This window comes from Drosophila biarmipes, chromosome 2R (genome assembly GCF_025231255.1).
Source record: "Drosophila biarmipes strain raj3 chromosome 2R, RU_DBia_V1.1, whole genome shotgun sequence".
NCBI lineage: Eukaryota > Metazoa > Arthropoda > Insecta > Diptera > Drosophilidae > Drosophila > Drosophila biarmipes.
The window spans coordinates 5604134-5627358 of NC_066615.1; the positions used below are offsets into that span (position 1 = coordinate 5604134).

At 46.8% G+C, this 23225-nt stretch overlaps 1 protein-coding gene across 9 annotated transcripts in view; it reads right to left on the reverse strand.

The window, feature by feature from the left end:
- LOC108029676 (nephrin) overlaps positions 1 to 23225 on the reverse strand; it is a 65786-nt gene that overhangs the window by 17984 nt on the left and 24577 nt on the right. For all 9 annotated transcript variants that reach the window (XM_050887496.1, XM_017102121.3, XM_044092036.2 and 6 more), the window contains 5 exons: positions 7450 to 7582; positions 4939 to 5144; positions 3077 to 3190; positions 2203 to 2412; positions 1960 to 2111 (listed from right to left, as the gene is read on the reverse strand). In XM_050887496.1, coding sequence (XP_050743453.1) covers positions 1960 to 2111; positions 2203 to 2412; positions 3077 to 3190; positions 4939 to 5144; positions 7450 to 7582 — 815 coding nt within the window. The remainder of the gene's footprint in view (positions 1 to 1959; positions 2112 to 2202; positions 2413 to 3076; positions 3191 to 4938; positions 5145 to 7449; positions 7583 to 23225) is intronic.

Consider the following 23225-nt stretch of genomic DNA (forward strand, 5'->3'; position numbering starts at 1 on the left):
GTACATTTTCGTTCATTTTGAGCAATTTTTGATAGGATTTGCAGCCACGGAAGTTAGCTGGGTGATTTTCACCACAGTGAGTGCAAGTTGCTGGTGCTTCTTTGCTTCTGGGACAATCTGATGATTTATGGTAGTCACCGCAAGAGACACAGATAAAAGGTCTGTAGCAATATCTTGCAGTATGACCAAACGATTGGCATCTCCGACATTGCACTATGTCTTGTGCTTTTCTGGCTACTTCAAAACGGACGCGTTGGCGACATAGAGATCGTAGTTGGAGTATATCTTTGTTATTTAGATTCTTTTCTACATTAATGAAGAAGAGGTTCATCTGTTCACCGCTCTTGTTGCTTTTTGGGTTATATATTGATAGAACTTTATGCCCCTGTCTGAGTAATTCCTCTTTGATTTTATGATGGAGCTGTGAATGGTGTAATCCTCGCACAACAACTCTGAATGGTTTCTCGTCTTTCAATTGATAGCAATGGAATTCAATTTTCAGGGAACTTAGTTGTCGTACTACAGCCCTGTAGGTGTTTGCGTCTTTGGTGTAGATTCTGTGAGTGGAGCCCACAGAGGATTTGATTTCAACATTTTCAAGATTTGTAACTTCCTCGATAGCGATAAGAAGTTCGTTCACGTTTGTCACGTCCATAAGAACGATTGGTGGTGGTTTTGGACTACCAGTAGAAGCAGATTTTACCGTAGATGAATCAGTTTTACTTTGTACGTTTGCGTTCTTGTTATGTGCATTGCTGTCTTTAGCCTTAGAAGCGGTGTGAGAACGGTAAGCCGCTGCTGCAGCGCTAGTCGATGGTTCGTCCACACTATTGCAGTCCATCTCATCGTCATCAACTGATAGTGTTTCGAACCTGTTTGCTGACACAGGGTCACTGGGTTCTAAATTTCTAATATCGGCACGTTTTCGTTGACTTATTGGTGAGTTCGATGACCCCTTCCTCTTCTGGCTCTGGATTTTTTGCCATCTGGGTGAATCCGGTAGAGGGGGGAAGTCTATAGAAGTGCTTAATGCTTTAGGAGGCATAGGCGTTGAGCACATGCCACTGCATATGCTGGGTGATGATGTAGTGTTGGTATATATTGGACTGTGAGTTGTTGTCAGAGTACTGGTGATACAGGCTGCATTACTGCTTGATACTGCTATACCATATGAGTTAAGCTTGCCGCTAGTGGCCAGATTTTTTGCCAGGGTTAACTCTCCTGGAATCACCTCGTCCATGACGGCTTTTCTCAGAGCTTCGCCCAGAAGCATTGTTTCTCTGGTATTTGCCATTTCTCTCGATTTTATGCAAAGTCGAATGTAAGTCAATCACTGCTTTTATTGCCCCTCTTGTACGGCTGCGCGCAGTGTGAGGGGAACAGCGGTGCCCTAGCGGGCACAAATGCAGTCTTGTCGCACTACACTTATGTTGTTGTTGTTGTCCCACTGCCGACACTGCGCTAGACAGCGTCCGAATTTTTATGATCTGTGCTATTATTAGCACACGAAGAATAGATAACAAAATAATAACGCGTAAGCACGCACTTTGTTTTTTTTTTTTTTTTTTTTTTTTTTTTTTTTTTTTTTTTTTTTTTTTTTTTTTTTTTTTTTTTTTTTTTTTTTTTTTTTTTTTTTTCCCCACGACACAACTTGTCAAAGAGTTGATGGCCTACTTTGTAATAAATACAAAAGTATTGATAATAACAAACTACCAACGGAGGTGTCTAAAAGTATGCTGTGAACACGAGTGAATTCCATGAACTCCCGGACTCAAAAATATAGTTGTATACTTTTAGGCATCGTTATAAAGGAAGTTAAAGGTAAAGAATCTTCCCTACCGTCCAACAAAGAATTCCAATCAGGAATGCCTAATAAATCGTAAACTAGTTATCCCCGTAGCAAACATTTACAGGACCTTCGCCATTCGAGCTTGGCTCAATGGTCTTCCTCCCACTTACAATCTCATGAGTATTCTTCATGGGGGTACTGCCCTTCCACCAGGTAATCGTCGGCGCTGGACGTGCTCCGATGACAACGCAGCTCAGCTGATAAGAATTCCCCGCCGACAGTGGTCGATTCTCCCCCTGCAGCTTCACAATCAAAGGACGCACTGTACGGAGCGATAGAATTTAATTAGTTAGGCCCGGACTGGTGTCGAGGATGTGGACGGGGACGAGGTTGGGGATGGGTCTGGAACTCACGGTTCATGTCGAGGACGACGCTGCTGATAATTGGCGTTGTCAAATTATTGTTCTCCGCCCGGCACGTTAGCTGCATGTGGAGATTCCTCCGCTCCAGGCGCTGCAGGGACAGCACGTTGCCCACCCGTCGCTCGGACAGGGATTGGCCCACACTGGCGTCCTTGTAGACGGTGTTGCCGTGCAGCCAGGTGACCCTCGGCTGGGGGCGACCTGCGGGTGGAAGGGGGTCGGAGGCTTACAGAATACCCGGTAAGAAAAAGAATTATCGGGATTGCGGCGAGATGGGGGAGGTGTGTGTGCAACTGATATGTTTGCCGTGCGGCTTAGACTTGGAGTTGTCTCTGCGTTTAGATGGCAGCGCTTTGGCCCGGTCCTCTGTTTGTTTATGTGCTCACAAGTGCAAGGAGTGGATGAGTGTCTTTCTTTGGGTATATGTGGTGCACAGATGTATATAGATACATATGGGCATGGGCTTGGGTGTTTGTGGGGCTGCTGCGTGTGTGTACAAGTGCCTTTCGCTGTTTCATTTGTTGTCTTGTTTGGCTTTTAGCAATTTTCAAGTGCTCTCAATGCAATTTGTGGGGGCATTGTGTGTGCCCGAGCTCTTCAATTGTCTGCACGTTGGTTTTGCAGCTCCGGTTCCCGCGCTGCTTTCATCTCCATCTCCAGATCGAGTTCCCATTCGAGTTGCCGTTCGAGTTGCTGTTCGTGCAGCCGACAGCCGGGTGGAAATTAAATAAAATGTGAAAATCTTTCGCCTGCATTTTCACGCTCATCACTTTTAATTGTCAGACACAAGCGGCAGCGTCAACACTTTTGCCCACACACGCGCGCATGAGGTAGGGGGCGAGGCAGGGGCAGGGCAGGGACTTACCGCCGATGGCCACGCACGTGATGTTTATCCCAGAGCCCTCGTTGTAGGGACCCAGAGTGTGATCCTTGATGGTGGCCCCCTTGCTGTCCAATATAATCACTGATTCGGGCGGAACTGTGAAGAGGAAAGGCTTCTTAAATATTGCAGCTTGATAATGGAAATCATAGACGTTTGCGCATTGTTAAGATGCAGTTTCCGCACTGCCAAGTGCCAGACAACTAACAACTGTTCGATACGCATTACGGTCTCGAAAGCCTCTTCGGGCTGTCACCGCTCTACTCGGCCAGCAAGCTCCTTAAGAGCTTGACTGTCATGCCTTAAAGAGCTGCTTATGCTGTTGCCACTTGGGAAAGTGAAAAAATGAATGGAGAGAATCGCTCGAACAGATGCAGTCAAAGTTCAGCGGAGGAACCCATTTCTTTTAAACCTATTTTCTCAGATTTTACGTACTCTGTTTCTCCCCTTCCATTGTTTTGACTGCTCTGCACTTCTGGGAGTTTTCTTATTATATCGGCTCTCAGGGTGGGACAGCTCGCCCACCCCAACCCTATTATCATCGCTTTGCTGGCAAATTTGCTTGGCCCGATCAAGTCCTGGGAGTTCCCTACCCCTTCTGCGCCCTAGCAGCAGCGGCAAGTTGTCCAAACTGTCCACCCCGGACTGGGGCAACTTTTAATCTAATATCTTCTTTAAAGTTTCAGCCCCGTTCTTTTTCCCTTTGCAATTTCCCAGCCAACGTACAAAGTTCTAAATCCTGCCTTGGTTTTACGCTTCACATGTCACAGACAAACACACGCACACACCCGCCCAGCAGCATGTTGAACATGCTCAAGAAGTTTGTAAAACACGGCCACGCCCCTTTCGGCCCGGCGCCCTTTCCGCTTCATCTAGCAGCAGCGACGCCGGCAGCAACTATTTACCAACATATTCGGCCGGGCCAACTCTGCCGGCCATATATTTCAGCTAAACGCCTTTGGAAACGCATATAAATTTTAATGGTAAATTGCAAGCTGTGGTCGCCTCAGTGCACAGGTATCCCCGCCCCCTCCCTGTGGCGGGGCCCAAAAAAACAAGTCCGAAAATGCACTGGCAACGGGAAAACGCGGAAAACGTAATACGCTTCTGGTGCTGGAAAGTCCTGCTGTTGGTAAAAGAATAGGGGTTCTCATTAAAAACTGCAATCCCTTTTTCTGTAATTAAACTAATCAAAGTCTATCACGGCTCTAGGGCCTCGAACTAAAATAATTTTCTAAATGAATAAAAATGTTGAGATCCCTTCAAAATGTTAGCCACTCAACTTAATGTTATATCGGTTCCCACTTTCGTTACCCTCTTTATTTTAAAATCCTAACTAATCCTAACTTCCACTTGTTTGTAGAGAGACATTCTAAAAATAGAAGTGCAACCTTGCATCGCATACCCTTGCCGAATACCAATCTGGCATCCATTTAAAGGGCGAGGAATTCAATTCCGAAGTTGGGCCCGGCTCTCGCCACCCGCAGTTTCCCGTTTCTCCTCGAGCAGCTTTAACCAGCCACGTTTAAACTTCTCGCCAAGTTGGCACTTTAAAATCTGTTTGCCGAGCTCAGCTTCAGTGGCTGAAAGTAAGGGAAAAGTTGGCAACCCGAACATATAGTTGGCGTCTTATTCTGTAACTAATGTGTTTGTCCAAGAGCTGAGTGCCGTGGCTGGCCTCGCCAGAGCCGAGGGAAACTGGGGCGGACGGAATCAGGACCAAGATTCAGCCAGGATATGTCGCTGCACAAATTAGCTGCTCAATTATGCTACCCCGCAGAGCGTGGGCAAACAGAGAAGGCGAAATGAGGAAGCAGAAGGAGAAAGGAGACTGGCTCAATACTTACTTATGACAGTTAAATTCACTTTGGAGTTACGGGTCGGACTCTTCTGGAAGTCGACGCGGCAGCGATACTCGCCCGTGTCGTCCGCGGTGGTTGACTTGATGGTCAGCGTGCCGGCACGTCCTTCCACGTGGAAGGAGAGGCGCTCCCGATAGGTCTCGTCCGACCAGTGCGTTCCCTGGGCAAAGTTTGAGTCGCGTGTGTCCACACTGAAATGGGAAAAACAAGCGAAAATTAAGACGTGCACTGGGGAAAAAGCTGCGAAATTTTTCATAAGTTCGCTATAAGACTGGGGGTATCCCAGCAATATTAAGCCCCCTTGAGAGTTAAGAATGATTCCAACGGCGTCTAAAAGTATGCTTCTTTTCACGTTTATAGATTGCAAATCCTAGCACACTTTTAGATTTTAAAAATTATCTTGGACCCTAATCTTTTTCTCAGTGCAGGCCTGCGAAAATTAAGGGAATTTCTGTGTATCCAAGCCGAGCCAAAGGAAAACAAAAGTCGCCGTACTCCCATTACTTTCTCACGCCATGTTGGAAGTTTTTTTTATTATCGCCAACAGCGTAATTGGGTTCTGCAATGAATTAATAATACACACCCGCCCACTTCGTTGTAATTTATTGTTTTCGCTTGAAAGTCCCGATTATTGATTATTCCATTCCGGCGATACTCGGCGTAACGAGCTCATTTTGGTGGTCAATCACTGGTCTTAAAGTGTCTGTTCTGCCCCTCCAACTGCGTTGCCCGAGTTGGGTTAAAAAGTTTCAAGCCAGTTTCCGTGGAGCGAGGGTGGCTGCCTGATTTAGGTCAACATTTAGCCGAGTGGCGAAGTTAATTGGGTTTAAAGCTTTCCTCTCGGCACTTTTGTCCGTGAGCTGGCTACCACATAGTTAATTATGCACGTTTCGGCGTAATATTCTATTTTGGCGCCCCTTTAAGTGGGCGAAAGCGATTTTAATTGAGCTCCGAAGTAATTCTCGCCCGAGGGAGCCAAGATTGGAGCCTGATTTGAGTGCTTAGGCCCACGGATATGCTACAACTTATGAATTTATCATTGGCATTCCGGCCCAAAGGCTCTCGAGTTGCATTCTCAATGGGCATTTAAGTTGAAGTCGGCAAATGGCGCCTAAACTGGATCGACAGCCATCGTTTGTTTTCGGCTGAAAAGCAGATATTTTTCTCCAATACGAAAATAAATCCCATAAATTCGCTTTGCGCATGAGTCGATCTTAACTGCATCTCCATATGTCTTCTGCTGCCCGTCATCCGCTGACAGCTTCTCCGATTGCTAGCCTGTGTTTTATTGCATTTCGATTTTGATTTGCTCGCAACATATGGCGCCCTCGAACGGGGCGTTCCGGATAATGAGGTTGAAAATGCTGGAAAACCTGACGCTGAAGCATCACATGTCAGCTGGGCAATAAAAACTCAATGGATTTCGGAATTGAGCTGTCGGTGTGCTGGGCGAGAATTTAATTTTCCACGAGAGGCGAGCGGCGAGCGGCGAGCGGTCGAGCGGTTTCTTTTTATGATTAATTTACTTGGTGAGTGCTTTTTAATTACAAACAAGAGTCGAGCTCAACGCGACGGAGCCCTTTCTTCTGGCGGTCGTTATGCAACGCTAATTACTACTTTCGCCCGAGTCATTTGCAAGCCCTTGAAGTGCCCGAAGTTCAATTAGTTTTGGCCGCATGTCAATGGCCTGGCTAGCTGGCTGTCGGCTGTTCGGCTGGCTGGCAATCAGCTAATCACCAGAGAGCCCTGGCACATACGGCCAAGTCAGATAAATCCAATTAAAGTTTCACGCCTTTGATGTAGTCGGGTACATCTGCGAGATACAAGATACTAGCGGCGACGACGAGCAACCACTGCGACATAATGTTAGACATGAATAATTGAAAAAGTTTTCCAGCCGAATGTAACCTAGGAGCAAACTGGGATCGTCGAGAAAGTTTGCTCGATTTTCGGATGCCCGGGTGCTACTCCCACGGAGCCTAGTTATGCTAATTTCAGGTCTGTAGAGTGATGGACGGACAGTAAAGTCCACCACACAACAACAGTGAAAAAATTGCCTAATTAGCCGCCATTAAATCAGAATGAAAACTCCCCGCAAATACGGAAACTGACATGAGCAGGTCTCCGTTTTCGCTCTTCCTGCACGCCGTGCCCCAGCTGCCGCCCCCTTTCCGATCCAATTTCCCGCCTCATCTGTTTGCCTTCATGTTGTCGTTGTCGTTGTTGGCTGAGTGGCGAGCGGGTTGAGTGCGTCAAAAGTTGTCTGCGGTAATCAATTTTGTTTATTTATGGACCCCTGCGTGCCATCGTGTCTGTCTGAGTGTGTGTGGTTGAAATGTTTGCGGTCAGGTGGGCTGCGGCCTGCGGTTCTGCATTTGACACACGGGGCTTAAGGATTTAAGAGCGCCTCTAAAAATGTGTCACTCAAGCCAGTCGGCAGGACTCCCACCAGCTGCACCCGGGTCTTGAGTTGATTGAAAAGCGGTCAGCACTCACCTGTAAATGGGCGTCTTCAGGCCGACTTTGTACCAGATGACCAGCGCCACCCGGTCCTCGTAGATGGGCGGGGTGACGTTGCAGGGCAGTCGGCCGACCGTCCCCATTATGGACTCGGCCAGCACGGGCGGACCTGCAAAAAATGCGAGCGATTAGTCGAGTGTCACAGGAAAGTGTACTGAAAGAAATTCAGTCATAATGGTAGCTTAAAATAAGATATAAACTGGATTTTATATTCGAAAACATTTATTTTAAGTTCTGCCCCGAAATCTCTTAAAAAGGTGTCCAAAATATGCAGTACAACTTTTTTTTGCATTGGAACTCTGCACACCTTACGACACCTTTAACCGTGGTTTAAGATTTTTTTGATAGCTTTAATAAATACACATTAAAATCTTTTCAAATGAATATTATTATTTTTACAAAATGTCTGAAAGAATTTAACGAATTCAAATACAAGAATAGATTTTTTCGCACCCAAGACGGAAGTAAAAAGAACCAGCAGGGGCTGCAGGGAAGTGGCTGCAAAAAACGGGCTAACAAATGATGTATAATTAGCCGAGGGCATTAGCACTTTGTTATTGAGCCAGACCCCCCAAAAAGCCAAGTTGCGGGGAGCATGCTGCGATCTTTCGCCTGGCCCAACTAATAATGCTATAAATAAAAGCGGAGAGACTGGCCCATGGGTGAGGGGCCCTACGAGATAAAAGTGACGTAATGGGCGCGACGTCTTCATCGCTGTCCTGCGCCTTTTCTTCCTCGTCCTCTCACATTAAAGTGAAATTAGCGAGCAAATCCTTTTTTTATGCTAATTTCGCCCGGCTTTCAAGCCGGGATTGTTCTTCCTCATTTCGCCGCCTTCCTTTCTTTTTCTGCCTTTTTTCCTTTCCGCATGTTACTTTGGCAGCCATTTTTTGAGTTATGTCCTTTGGCTTGGCTTATTTTCCGAGTCCTTGCTCTTAACAATTTCCCTCTTGCTCGGCATTTATTTGTGTTATTTTTGGCCTGCACTTAAGATTCGTTTGCCTTTTCATTATTCGCAGTTGCTTTGTACTCCCATATTTCGCCGCCTTTGTTTAAAGCCCAGAGTGGAGAGCGAGCGAGGATTACTGTTTGAAGTTGACATTAATTTCGGGGCCTCCTCGCCAGCTCAAGCCTATGCCAGATCCGGCCTCCGACACAACCGGATTCCGCTCTCCCGGCGCATTTTGGCCTGATTTTAATTTAAATTTTATAAGATTTGGCCAGAGCCTGTCTAATTTCTGTTCCAAAAATTTCCGCAGAATTTTCTTGCCGAAAAGTTTGCTAGCCCTTTTTGACTGCCCACGAGTTTCCAATTTTTTGCCTAGGCTCGCTTTGTCCCTCGTCACGGAATTCCGCCGTTGTTTGTATCTCATTTAAATTCACTTGTAAACTCATTTGCATTTCGTAGGCTCAGCATTTTGGCCCGGCCCAAACAAAGTTATTACAGTTGTGCCCGAAAAGTCCCCCGTCCCAAGTCCGCCGACCGCAAGAGATGATTTAATTGCAAACCCAGCTCACAGCTCAGTCAACTGCAGGCGGCGCATATCGCTCATACGCAGCGTGGCCGCTGCGGAATTAGTTGCTAATCAGCTGGGGAAAAGGCGAAGCTGAGCGAGTCATGGCGGGTTGGCAGCGATAATGCAATGCATAATTTATAATGATTATAAATGGTTTTTCGCAGCCTGACTTTCGATTCTGCACGGTGGCTGGGGATGAGGTCACCCACACACAGTCGTTTAAAATGCGATGTTGTCTAAGCCGGAAATCGCCGGGCTCCCCAGTTCTTTCCGCCTGGAATCGACATGGCCGGGCCAGGCTGCCGCCATGTTTCGATTTTTCGCTCATTTCATATGCAAATATGTTCGATTTGCCAGTACCGGGGGGGGGCGGCGAACAAGCCAGCGCCGAAGAACGAGGGCAACCGCAATAATAACAATGCCAATGATGGTAACGATGATGGTGACGTCGCAGTCACTGAACGCTCTGCGAGGGAAGCTCTCAGAATTTACATTATCCTCGTGCTGAGTTAAACGAAATGCCAGCACTGGCAAAACATTTAATTATAGCAATTAGCTAATTAGAGATTTTCGATGGAACCAAGCGCCCGCAACCTCCTCCAATTTCCCCCCGGCCACAGCGAAAATCAATCGTAAAATGGCCCAAAATGCTGTGCGTGGCCTCTGCGTCGGAATTGGCCATTTTGGCCACGTTTGTCCACTTGTTTTCGATTTGTTTTCGGGCCACAGGCCTGAATAATGCAAAGTGTCCGAATGAATTGCAACCTAGTTGCAGGAAAGTTGGTCTACTTTGATTTCGTATGGTGCCGCTTTTTTCTCGCTTTGCCAGGAACTATAAAAATGCCATCAACATTAAGTGCCGCAACACGGCGGCCATTAAAATGGTTTTGGCTAAACAATTTTTAGTGCCCCCCAATATGCAGCAGGCGGACGAAACAAAAAACGGTAGCATGAGTGGGCTCATTAGCTGGTCCACGTTCACGTCGGAAAACGCATTAAACCAACGAGGCTGTGCGTACGGTGTGCTGTGGCAAATTAATTGCACATAAAATTATAACTCAACGCACTTGAATCTGACAAGCGGCACGGCGACTTTCCCCGCCTTTCCCCCGATTTCCGCGCGCTTTCATGGCTTTTCCAGATGCCAAGCGGAAGGTCGTAAAAAGCCAGCGGTAACTGCCGCGTGTGTGGGTGCTCCGCGCCTCGCTTCCATTAATTAAAAGCAATGTGTTGATTTCTTATTCCTTTCCGGTTTCCTCTGCTGGCGACACTGGTTACTTCTTGCTCCCGACAACTGGCATTTTGTTTTGACTCCTAGCGCATTTATTGCCAATTATTTTTATGGTCCTGAGCAAACAGGCGTAAGGTGTGTAAATAAATGAACTTTAACATCGGCGATGTGGTTGTGGCTCGTATTTTACGCCTTGAGTTGAGCTCGTTCTCCCTCACAACAATATTGACACTTTTGTGTCACCCGCGAAACCTTTCGTTTTCAACCAATTATTTAATGATTTAAACTAAAAGGATTTTTTCAAATGCCCAGGTATGTACTATGTACTAAATTGAAAAAGCATAACTTTGTTTCATGGTCCACAAACTTTCAAATAACAACAGTAGAAAATGTTTTTTTCCGTCAGTTGGCATTTAAAAAATGCTCCTTGTCAAGGAAAAAAATCCATTTAATGTGTCGTAATATATAAAGCAGTTTAATTAATTTTCCTATTAAAACCATTAAATTCAATTAATTTAATAAGCAGGTGGCAAAGTAGTTTAACCGCAGCATAAATAAACAAACGTTGCCCACATTAAAGCGCGACTTTGGCAGAGAGCAGAAGGATAGAAAAACAAAATGTTCAAATGCCAAACCATGGGAATTCCAACTTAAATATGACGGCAGCTAGCTGGCGAAAGAATCTGGCAAAAATTATTATGCAAATTTGCTTTCATATTAGTGGCATTTGCTCCGCTCGGCTCCACCGACGACGGAAGAGAAGTCGGCAGACAAAAAATGGAATCTGCGAATCGAGACATGGCAGGGGCAAACTCAGTTGACAACGGCAACATTTGCTGATTTGGCAAAAATATGCGCAGAGGGTGGCAGCTGGCGGCCGGGGGCGTGTGGGCGGAGTGGCAGGGGCAGCGCAGTGACATTGCCGGAAACTCCTGCCAAGAAATTGGCAGCCAAATTTAAATAAAACTCTTGTCAATATTTGCAGGGACCGAGGCGAACGAGTGCGACTCAATATGAGTAACAAAAATGTTGTTTCAAATAAGTGCAAACATTTGCATAATTTGCTAAAATCATGGGGCTATCAAATAAAATAAGCGTGACAGCTAACCCCGTTTTATTGGATTGCGTGCTGGTTGTCTTGGGTGGCAAGGGTTTCGCCTGCTCGTAACTTTGGCTAACTGCAAGTCATTTGGAGCCCATTCGAAGGGGTCGTTAATTGCACCGTTTGGGGCAGTGCTTAAAAATTAAATAAAAATCAAATACAAATTTGAAACACAATTGAAGCGAATCGGTGGAGAGAGAGAGCTCAAGGCGGGGCAAATTTCAGTCACAATTAAATTAAATTCCACAACTGGCAGGAGGTCCGGCAACTATTCATGTGTAAATTTCAACAAAAGGCGCCGAGGGTGACAATTACGAGTCGGTCAATTCTGAGTCCTCCGCCGCTCCTCAAGCTGTTCTTTTTCCTTTCGGCCATGTTCCCTGTTCCCTGTTCCGTTTTATGGCCATTTGCTTTATGTAATGCCAAGTGTTTGGCCCGGAGAAAGTGGCAAAGGCAAAGGGCGACAGAGGCGGCGGCGCTCTTTTAATGTGCAATAAACTGTAACGATAATGATTATGCGTTCTAGGTGGAAGAGGGGCAGGAGGAGTGAAAGAGAGAGACGGGGCATAGGCCTCGGCTGTTGCAGCAGTCAATTCTCGGCATAAGTTGACTTTAATGTGCGCCAAAGTGGCAATTATTGAAAGTGCTCGGACTGTCCGAGAACTGTAACAAGCAATCGTTTTGTTTCGGTATCCTTGATTTCGGCGAATGAATTTTATATTAAATTTAATTTTTATCCCATTAACACGAGTGGCAAGCAATGAGACTTCGGACAAAAGAACGAAAAACGGTTCAAAGATCGTTGGGTTCCTATTACCACACGATATATACATACATTTTAAGGGTACCGGCTCTTTAAATGTAGTGCTTCAAATAGAAAGACATGTGTTTTTATATTTAAGCTATAACTCTTAATACATGAATAAAAAGCGAATATATTTTAAGTCTCCATAACATTTTACCACACCGAACATGAACCCATAAGCTGAATGGTTTGCACTTCATATTTCTGTTTAAGGCACCGCCCCAACTTTAAAAGAGTTCTTCCCATTTACATCCCTCCTATGAGTATGTCGAACGGAACTTGGCCGCACAACAGGCTCTTACATAACCCATCAATGGACCGGCCAATCTACATACGCCTGCCCCTTTCCGCCCGGTCACATAAAAATGCAGTAAATGGCTGCGTAGCAGACTGACTGACTACGGAAAACTTTCACTTCCTGTCCCGATGCCCCTTAAAAGATGCTTAGCGGCCGAATTTTAGTGGCCATTGTGAGTGTGTGTGCTGGGTGCTGGTCTACCCTTTTCGCACTCGCATTATGCCTGCCACAGACCATAAGTATCTGCGAGATACAAGCACGTGGCACCCGGCTCAGCGATATCTCTTGCATTTTATGGCCGAGGAAATACTCCGTGTCAGGTGGTGGAACCTATACTCATATCTTTAATGCACAAATCAAGTCACTTGAGCACTTTTTCTATAAACATTTTCATTTTATAGATACTTAAAGGGCCGCCTGCATTTGGAGAGGCTTTTATGCGGGTTCGTACCTTCCCTGAGCCCGATTTATCCGCCGGGAGGCCATGGCCATTATGCCGGCTCTTTGTGCCCGTCTGAAAGTCTGAGAGTCTCGAAGTCTGTGATTTCAGCTAACGCTCGAGAGTTGTTGCACAAGAAAGGGGTGCCAACACGTTGCGTGTATTAGAGTGATTGTGTGCGAATCTGTGTGGGTTTTCCGGGTGCCTTTCCCATGTGTGTGAGTGTAGTATGTACGTGTGTAGAGCCATGACCGTTTACGTGTCGCTGCTTTTACTTTTATCTGAAAGTGGGATCGGGTAATGCGTTGCTGACTCGACAAATGCTTAGCCAAGGTTTAGTTTTAGTTTTCTTTCTCTGCTTTCAAAAAGGTGAATCTGATAAAAAAAAGTTATTCGATGAGCAGACGTGAGCATGTGGAAATAATTATATAATGAAAACGTTGCAGAGAACAAATGGAAATTGCCTTCAAGGATTTTTAGGGTCCCTATGAAAAAGTACGCAACCAGAACTAAATTAATTTTCTTATATAAGAAGCAAAATGGCAGAGGCAACGAATATTATGGAAACCCCAAACGAGTTTTTCCTTAATTGTTGCACACGCAATTCACAAATGAAATGCTCAACAAGAGTATCTTATTTTATTAACTTATCCCGTTTTACTTTGTACTTTTCGGTATATTCTTACGGAAAGAAACTTATTAAGGTCCAAAGGAATTTCAATTTTTTACTATAGTTTTTGTAACAAATACTTCCTGAAGCTTTAAGTCCCTTGAGTAAGTTATTCAAAATATTCGTAGTTCTTCTGGGAAAATTCCTTCCATTAATCATTAAAGGCATTAATTTTTTGCTGTTTGCAAAAGAGTTTTCTATTTTTTTTTGCGTTTGATTTGTACATAATTGTTGAATAAAGCTTTCGCTCTTTAGCAAAAAATGTACATTGCCTTTCTTTTGTATTTTATTCCTTCCATGGATGTACTGCTGGCTCCCTTCCTCTCCCGTTGTGCAAACGACCCGCGGCTGTGCTTCTTGTGTATTTTCAGATAGCATTAGAAATTAATGAAATCAATTTTTGGGAAAACAAAAAAGGAAAAAGCAAAATGAGCACACGCAGGGGAATCTGCCAGATGCGTAGGGTCTCAAATGGGAAATGCCTGAAGGCGTTTATTTTATACTCGACTGTTGATTGGATTCCCATCGACTGCACTTGATCGTAGGTGGACTCAATGCATACAAAGCTGGGGAGCTTCGGGTGGCTGTAGCTTCCGAACACGTTGTTCGGGATTTGAGCTATCCTTTCAGTGAAATGCCTGCAGAAAAGGGTCGCCGACCGCATAAAATATAAAATGTCCGGCCATTGAAAGGGGCAACACACATATTTTTTGTAAAAAACAATTTTCTTTGATTTATGCGCTCGTAAAAAACAAATAAAATTTACATGCCCATTTGAAGGCAGTCGCTGCGCATACATCTTCCCCTCTATATAACGAAATATGATATTTTCCTAGCTAATATATTAAAAAATATGAAACCGTAGAGAGCAGTAGCCTCTGGCCTCAAAGTGCGCAGCAGAGTCTGCTGTACGTTTTTTCCCAGCATCTTTTGTTTCTTTTGGCGCCCAACGAGGGACACAAAAAATTCATATCCCCGCCGCTGAGTAAAATAAACACAAATACACAGGACCGTAATGTGTGCGTAATGTATGGCAAATATGTGCTCCCTGCACACACACTCGCACACGCACGGCAGGCACATAAATATTTCATTAAGTATGTGTTGTGCCCCATTTATGATGTGTTTGTTACATTGCCCAGCTATAAATACGGCAGGAAAAACATTTTGATGATGCGTCTGTTGGCGAGCGGCAAATATTTGGCCAATGAACCGATTCGATTGCACACTTCCATCTGCAGCCGGGTGTTTTTAATTTCGAAATTTAATTCACATAAGGCAGCGGGCTCACAACTCGGCCCATTGTCAGTCGTGTTCGACATGGGCCGCAGCTTAATGCTGATTAGCCGCCGCCACAGCCAATTGGCATGCACATTGGCATTAGCGGCTCGCTGCACCACCGGCGACCACTAACCATTTATGCAGGCAGTCGGCAAATTAGCCAGCCACCCACCTCAATCCCTCCCTGCGATGATGAATGTGTGTCCGTGGATACGGTATCCGAACGTGAGCGGATAGCCAATTACATTGGTGGCCGGCAAATGGAGTCCAGTACTCATAAGTGAAGCGTTAACCGCGTTTAAGCTGCTCGCGTGTCTTGGCCCAAGCGCCCGGTGGGCGGGTTAATAAGTAGCTAAATGACTGGGCCAACAGCCCACTTCCCTCTCAATTAACTATGGAATAGGTGGGGCTGACACTTCATAACTGCCCCGGAGCCCTTCGGTTTCTGCCGTGCCATGCTGACCCCGCTTTCCCGTAATCCCGGCCAGGCGTCGGAGCCGACTTCCTCCGTGTCATGGTCCACTGTTCGCTTATCCAACGCCAGTGTGCCGCACAACAAATGAAACGCTCTGTCATGTGTCAGTGCAAATGCAAACAAAACACTGAAAAAGTAGCAAAACTCAGGGGGAGGCAGGCCAACCCCCCGAACAATCAGTGGGTACATGGATGCCGACATCCCCTTCCATTCCAGCGGCCCAGCTCCCAGCGCCCAGAGTCATTGTCATTAATTTGGCCCGGCTCGGGCTCAAAGCAATAGCTTAGGAGTCGGTCTGTGCCAGGGCCTGTTCCTGTAGTCCTCTTCCTGGTCCTGTTTGGGGTCCTCCTCCTCGGAGTCCTTGTCTGCAGCAGCGGCATCATGAGAGTGCAAAAACAACTTGCCAGTTAAATGGGAGCTCCCAGTTCTGGGAGTCCTTGTACAATGGTTGTAACAGAAGTACCTACAACTTGGCATTTCGATTGGATGTCGGAGAGCAGGAGTGAAGTAAACACTTTTAAAACTCACTGACTGGGTAGCTTTGCAAATTAGCACTGGAGTGTTTACCCTTTAAGAATGGGCTATTTCACAATTTAGTTTCCCGCTTTAATCTGGAGAAACTCTAATTTTACTGGGCATTTACCCGACTCATCCCACTGTGCCGTTCCACCTCCTATTTCCAAGAGCGTTGCAGAAGGTCTGGGCGCAGTGTCTAAATTAAATAATTCCCACAACTGTTACACTGTGTCATGTCTGCTGGTGGGGTGGATGGGGGCCAAGTCCCCACCTCCTCCCCCAGAAGTGCTTCATTTTGTTTTTTGCTCGACCCAACAGCAATAACAACAGCAGTGCCACGACAGCAGACCTGATAAATGAGTCCCTAATATGAGCGCTGTTAATAAAAGTGGCAAATTAAACGTCAACCTCTACAGTTTTGTGCCATTTGTCGGGGGTTTCGGTTCAGTTCGGTTCAGAAATAGTGATAATACCTAGAGAAAAGGGAAAATGCCATGCTGCCAGACCCCCAACTGATTATTGCTGTTGGTTTTGCCGTTTTTAATGTCTATTTGTTTGCCTTTCGAATGCCTTGCGGCTCAGAGAGAGACGAGGACAGAGGAACTCCCACATTGTGGGCCTCATTAGTTGTCGGACACGCCCCCTCGATGGAGTCGAGGGTGGAGGAGGGCCTGCGGCTTGTTGGTTTATAGTTTGTCGCATGATTTTGCACTTAAATTGCTTACAAAATGTTTGACAGGGCAGCAACACGACTTTTGAGTGAGGATTTTTAATGAGTTGGCATGCGTGTGTGGGAGTTGGGCTTAATAAAGAGCTTGAAAGGGCACCGAACCGCCTCCTGGGGCTCTTGAATATTTAATTATCCCTTTACTTAAGTAGAGTTTCTGGTCTGGCTGCCTGGAACATAGTCCCATAACCAGTATAAACAAAAGCCAGGCGCAATAAAGCGGAAATTAATGCCAGCATTATTTCGATAAACAATTATTTTACCGCACGGCCAGACAAACAAAATGTGAGTGGGAAACACAATAAAAGGCCAAATTCATTGATTATCGATAATTTAGACCGTGTATATCCTGGGGGGAAGTTCCGTTTTAGCCACAGCTGGCCGCCTGCGTGTGCGCTAGCCAGAATAAACAATGGAAATGGGCCGGAAAAACAGAGGAAAAATCTATTAACGCCCGGATTATTAACGTCACACTATAAGTAATTTATACGTTAATTATGCGTGGATGAATGGCGGGCGAGGCGTGGGCATGTCGTTAATTATAATGGTTTTGCGGAGGAAAGAAGATGCCGCCTGGAGGCGAAGAACTACATGCAGTGCGCCCCAAGATATGCAGTGAAATGTGGGCAGGGGCAAGCACATGAGACTTTTCCACTTTCTCCGCCTTTCACTGCTGCTGCTGCTCTCCTCGGAGATAGCCGACTTAAAACTAGGCGGGTAAAAGTAACAGCTTGACATATTACGACTAATGTCGCCTCAGCTAGAATCCGGGCTCTAGTCGCTGGAGAAAACTGAGCAAGCAACTCGAGAAACGAGAAACGACAGCGATGCCCCGGCCATGTGTAGGCTTGTGTGTGGAGCACTATGCATAACTAAGGCTGCAAATGATAAACTTGCAGGGGGAAAATAGAAGTGGGGCTGCCTAGTGGAAAGTATGTCAAGCTCAGTGACACAATAAGAACATGCCGAGGGGAAGTGGGGCGGGGCGATGGGGAAACTGCCACGTGCAAATTATAAGCCTGCATGTGTCGTCTATATCACCATCATCATCTGGTTCTTGTTCTTGTACTTTTTCTCGGTCCCGTTCTCCTTCCTCCGAGCGCCTGCGATTATCTAAGCCCACTCCCCCGCCCCTGGCCTGGCCCACGACTGTGTTGCCTTTTCTTTGGCATTGCGCATACGACGCGTACGCCAGCCAGCGCCCACTAAATGCGTTTATTAATGCTTCTCCTTGGCCTAATTCGCAACACTTGTGCGTCGCAGTATCGTCGCCGTCGTCGTCGGCATCGTCATTTACATGCATACATCATTTTGCATACATGATGTATTGTTGGCCCTCCATTCCACTGGGCTTACCGGGCTTATGCTCCTGCCCGTATTCCCCGTGCCACTGTGCCGCCCGAACGTCAGCGCGGAAAAACAAAGGCAACAGCGGCAGCGGCATCAGGGCATAACAATGATAATAAAGGCGACAGGCTCGGGCTGGCAAGGAGCTGCGACAGATGTCCTTGCTGCCAGGTGGGTGCTCCGAGGCCCAGGCTTTCGCCAGGTTCAGCGCAGCCCATAATAAAGACAAATGCTCGGCGAAACTTGCACAGGACACATAATTAACACGGGAAAAGAGCTCGCAAAGGATCGGGTTTTTGTTCCAGCGATGAAATTGCTTTGAACTGCACCCGCCCCCGCACGCCCGCCACAAGGATGTTGCATAATGACGTCCTACAAAGAAAAGGTTGCCTGGAGAAGGATTAATTTAAGGTACGCAAGGCGATGAGAGGTGAAATAGTACAAGCCGGTCCCGGGCGTAGTGACAGTAAGATACACATTCTGCGACCTTATAAGCCAGAAGCGCTTCACCTTAGTAGCGTCAAATAATAAGGTTTTTGTATTTACTAAATATACTTGCAATCATTATAAAGGATTTCTTGGACACTCCCGACACTTCCCGCCGTGTAATCCTGAAGCTGCGCCGCAAACACTCATCATCGGCTTTTAAGTGACCCCGATGGCTTGTTGCTCCTCTCGCAATTTAATAGGATCCCCAAAGATAAATCTCAGCCGGCAAATCGTGACCTGCTGCACACACTTCCCGAGCGCCCAGCCCCATGACCTTTGGCGCCTGTCGCTGGATATCCCTTCCTTGTTAATAGCCGTCAGTCAGGGGAGCAAGACATTAATCAAATTTTCAACCGAAAAATTCTCAAGTTGAGCTCGGCAGACAATCGAAAAAGTTTGCTCGGTCCGAGGAGCGGCCTCCTTCCAACCCGCTGGCTCCTCAGATAAGCCCATTTAGCAACGTTGTCATTTCTCTTGTTTCGTAACGTTGATTTCATTTTATTGTTGCCTGTCTGCCAGGGACTCCTCCGCAGGGCCACCCCTCTGCCCTCCATCTCCAGCTAGCGCACGCCTGTCATAAATCTTGTTTTGAATGTCCTGCCAGCGTTGATATCGCCATGGCGGTTGGGCAGGGGCTCGAGGACTTTGGGAGCGGTCCTCAGTCAAGGCGGTCGACTCATCGGTTCGCGCACATTTGGGTACACAACACACATAGCCATGGCAACACATTAAATTAGTACACTTGATCGAGCAAAAAATATTTATGGCAGAGCGAGACCAGCGGCCCAGTTGATGATTCGATGGGCCCCAGGGCCGCTTCAAGGACACGCCGCCCCGAAACATGGGCGGCTGTTCGAAGGGGGGCTGACGGGTGCCGAGTCAACTGTTTCCATAGAACGGCGCATTGTTACTGTGATAAATCTCGAACGCAAATTGACTGTGCAACGTTGCGACGCCTTTGAAGTGGGGCTGTTCTGGCCCCACTGTCCATGCCGAGAAGGGGTCCTGCCGCGCTTTGGGGCCTGCAAGCATCTCGGGGCTACGTTTATTCCGGACTGCCCGACTGTCTGGTTCCGTTCCGCAGATAGGCCTTTGATTGGCATTTTATGTCTGCCCGTCGCTGCTCTTGACTTATGTTTCATTAATTTGTATCATTTTTATTGGGGCTAACAAGGGCCCCGATATGGATAATTGACCAGACGGGTTCTTTGATGGTAAAAGGTTATAAAAGTCATGGTGCTTACATTTCAATGCTCTCGAACCTTTACGTTTTACATGTTTTCTGAGGAGTCATGACGAATTTATTGCCGGTCCTCAGAGGCATTGTAGAAGAGGGCCCAACAAAATAACAACCATCAAAATGAAGGCTTTTAAATTTATAGGTATGAGCTATTTTGTAAGCTAGTTCTCTTAGAGAAAATCAATCGTTTGCACCTAAGTAAGAAAATTCAAAACACATCTTCAAACATATTTAAGCCCCTTACTGAAATTCCTGTCCATTAATAAATGAAAAGTGTCGAGTTTCCCATTGATTATATTAGTCCACTTTCTCTTTCGTTTCTCCCCGTAATCGAGTGTTCGCACTCACTTATTATTGCTTCATATTTAATTAGTAAGTATGTTGAAATCGAGTTGAATCAAAGGGCAAGAGAACTGCTCTGACGCAACACCTTTCGATTGTCCGAGCGGGAAGCTCGGAAAGGCGTACTTTCTGCAGCTGGCATCGCAAACGATCTCCATCACCGGCAGACGTTAAATGTTTGCTGTGGAAATGCTGGCTGGGGCAACATCTCGAGCGCTTACACAAAATCCGCAAGCCTTAATGTATGCACTCGAATTTGTTTTTGGCATCTCTCGAATTTCGCCCGCCAGACAGACACACGGAGTCGAAGCGAATCGAGAGCGCTCTTCATAAATGCATTTTATGAATTCGATGAATTTTGTATGCAGCCAGCGGGGGCAGTGGGCGGGCGTGGGCGTGGGCGTGGTGGGGCTCAGAAACGAAAGCCTGGTTTCCTGCATATTTAAGCAGCGTCAGGCAAATGAATGAAAGTCTCTTGCTGCATTCCACGGGCTTTGGATGCGATGGCATGGGCAACGTGAGCACTACCTGTCATATGCAAACGAAATTAAAATGCACTACAACGTCAGAGGCGGCAGGGAAAAAGTGCGCACGAATGCATAAATAAGTGAAGTGCTTCGGCATACTCCATTGAATGGCACTCGAAACTATGCAACACATCCGCATCTGCATCCCCATCCGCATCCGCATCCGTCGGAGACAAACGAAAGTATTTATGCCCGGTGGCGAGAGTGAAAGTGCTCTAGCTGGAAACTCGGCGAAGAACAAGGAACTCTTCAGCATGTCAATGGGCGCAAATGAAAAGCCAGCTGCCGGGGCCGAGGGGAAATGGAAACACATTTAAATTGCAAACATAAATACCTGGCGAGCCCCTTGCAGAGCATATAAAATGCAGAATACTTGTATTATTTGTGTGAAGCGACTCCGCCTAAAGTGCATTTAGAATGCCATGCCCCTAAATGGGTCAAACAACTTTTAAAGCGAGGCACGTAGATCGAAAGTGGGTGACTCGGGCGAGGCAAAGTGCATGTGCCACACCCACTCAAGTCGCGACAATGCGTATACGCCGTGTTGTCCGCAAGGGAAGGGAAGAAGGGTTGGCCAGATGGAAAGCCTAATGCAATCGGGTTACGCAAACAGTCCAGTTGAGTGGTGGGAAAAGCCCGGTGTATGGGCTTGGTGGAACTGCCCAGCACTCGCCGGCTGGCAGTAATTCGTTCCCGGGAATCCTCTGCAGCGATTCGTGCCCCTTGGGATATCATGTTAATTTGCCGCGCCCCGAATTAGCATTGTGCCGGACTCAACCGCTGACTCGGCGCAAAAGGCGTCCAGCAGGACCCATGTTAGTGTCCTGGTGCGGTTTTAAATGTGTTTTTATTGATTTTGCTGAACACACGCCTTTGGCTGGCACTCGGCGAATACTTTGGGACGGGGCAGCTGCCAAATTGAAAACTGCACGCCCACAAAATAAATTTAGCAAAGGCATGGAGATGGCATCGGAAAAACCTGGCAGTGTCCAGGATACCCACTCGCTTCCGGCTCCTTTCCACAGCCCTCGTTCTCCCCCACTTATCCTTGCCGCCCCAGGGTTATTTGTTGAGTTTTGTAAAATTTATGCTTGGCAGCAAGTCAAAACGGGGAGGAGCTGCGGTCGAGGCAAAGTCTAAGGTCTGTGGGCCCTCGTTTTCCCTTTTTCCACATTTTTCCGGTGTCCCATATGGCAGGCAGAGCAATTCCCATATAAATTTAATGCGCCAACAGGCAAAAGAAATGTGTCCTCCAAGGGCTCCTGACTATGACTTAATGCACAGGCAACATAAAAATTGCATTAAGCGCACCGAGAATTATGCAACACAGGCGGATCGTGGAGCAATCTATTCCTGGCCCAGCTGCTGGGACCAAAGTGAGTCGCCTTGACGAGTGGCTGGCGGAGGAGCCGAGGCTATATACATGGTTATCCAACGGAATAAGCTAATTTTACACATGATATGCCCGCCGGTTTGTTCAGCTGGAAACGGGGTTACGCCTGCATTTCCCGACCCAAAGCCCTTCAGCTGCACAAATGACTTGGTACAAAAGGACCCGGGCCCATCAAATCATAATACTTGGCTAATGCCGGCCCAACCACTTCAAGGGCCCGAGTGCGCCCCCCTGGGCCCCGTTTGACATTTATACGGAATGATTTCTTAAAGCGCTTCCCGTTGAGTGGACCTTTGGGTCAAGTTAATGGACTAGAAATCGCCGGCGCAACGGGAGCAACAGTCCTGTTCCAAAAGGCAGAAAAAAGGATAAAACATTGTAGCAGTGAATAATGCGCATAATAAAGTGTCCAAAACATTTGTTTTCTTTTTGCCAGTCCTGCCGGTCCCCGCTTTTTCGGATTTCTCCACTCCAAGCCGGCCTTTTTATTTGGCACAACTTTCCAAACCCGATGATGCAGCGGAGGAGCGGGGGCGTGTGCGGCTGGCCTAAGTTCCAAATTGCTTTAAATTTGTTGTAATGGCGCTTTAAGTAGTTTTCCCTTTTGGCCCGATGATTTATGGGCGTGGAGCGGAGGGAAAGTCACCAGTTTTTTGATGCAGCATATTTCAGTAATGGCAATAAATGTGGCCATAAATCGGGCGAAAAGAGCGGGAATCGATAGTGAGAGTGTTTTAGGGGCGGCAAAAGCTTAAATTGCAAATCCAATACGAGTTCGGTGGCAATTAGCTGAGCTCACCGCTTGTCTTTCCCAGCGACCCCCAAAGCCCTTCGGCAAATATTGGCAGACTGAACAACGGAATCGAGGCCAAAGCACAGCTCAGCGATGGAAAAATGGCACAAAAAGCAGCTTACACAAATACCGTGCCACACAGCTGTGGCAGACACAGGAGGCAGTCAACTGTCTAGTCAACTTCCGGCCATAGAAATTAAATGCGCGCCACGCACATGTGACCCATGTTGGTACTGCTCGCCCTGCTGCTTCTGTGTTTGCCCAAACATAAACACTGCGGCGCTGTGTGGGTGATGTGCGTCTGTGTGCGCCGCAAATAAATACTGCACAAAGTCAAATAGGATGGGCACAGCTAGCCGAAACAGCCGCAGAGCCGGCAACATCAACATAAAACATAAACAGACGCATTAGCGGAGAATCATTTAAGCATTCGCCACCGGAGAGGGGGAAATTAACATCCATCGAGCGACTAACTGGCTAACTAACCTTCAACAGGCAGCGGGGATGCGAACTGACTAAAGAGCTACTAACTACGAGGGCGGTCCATAGAGTTGTTACGG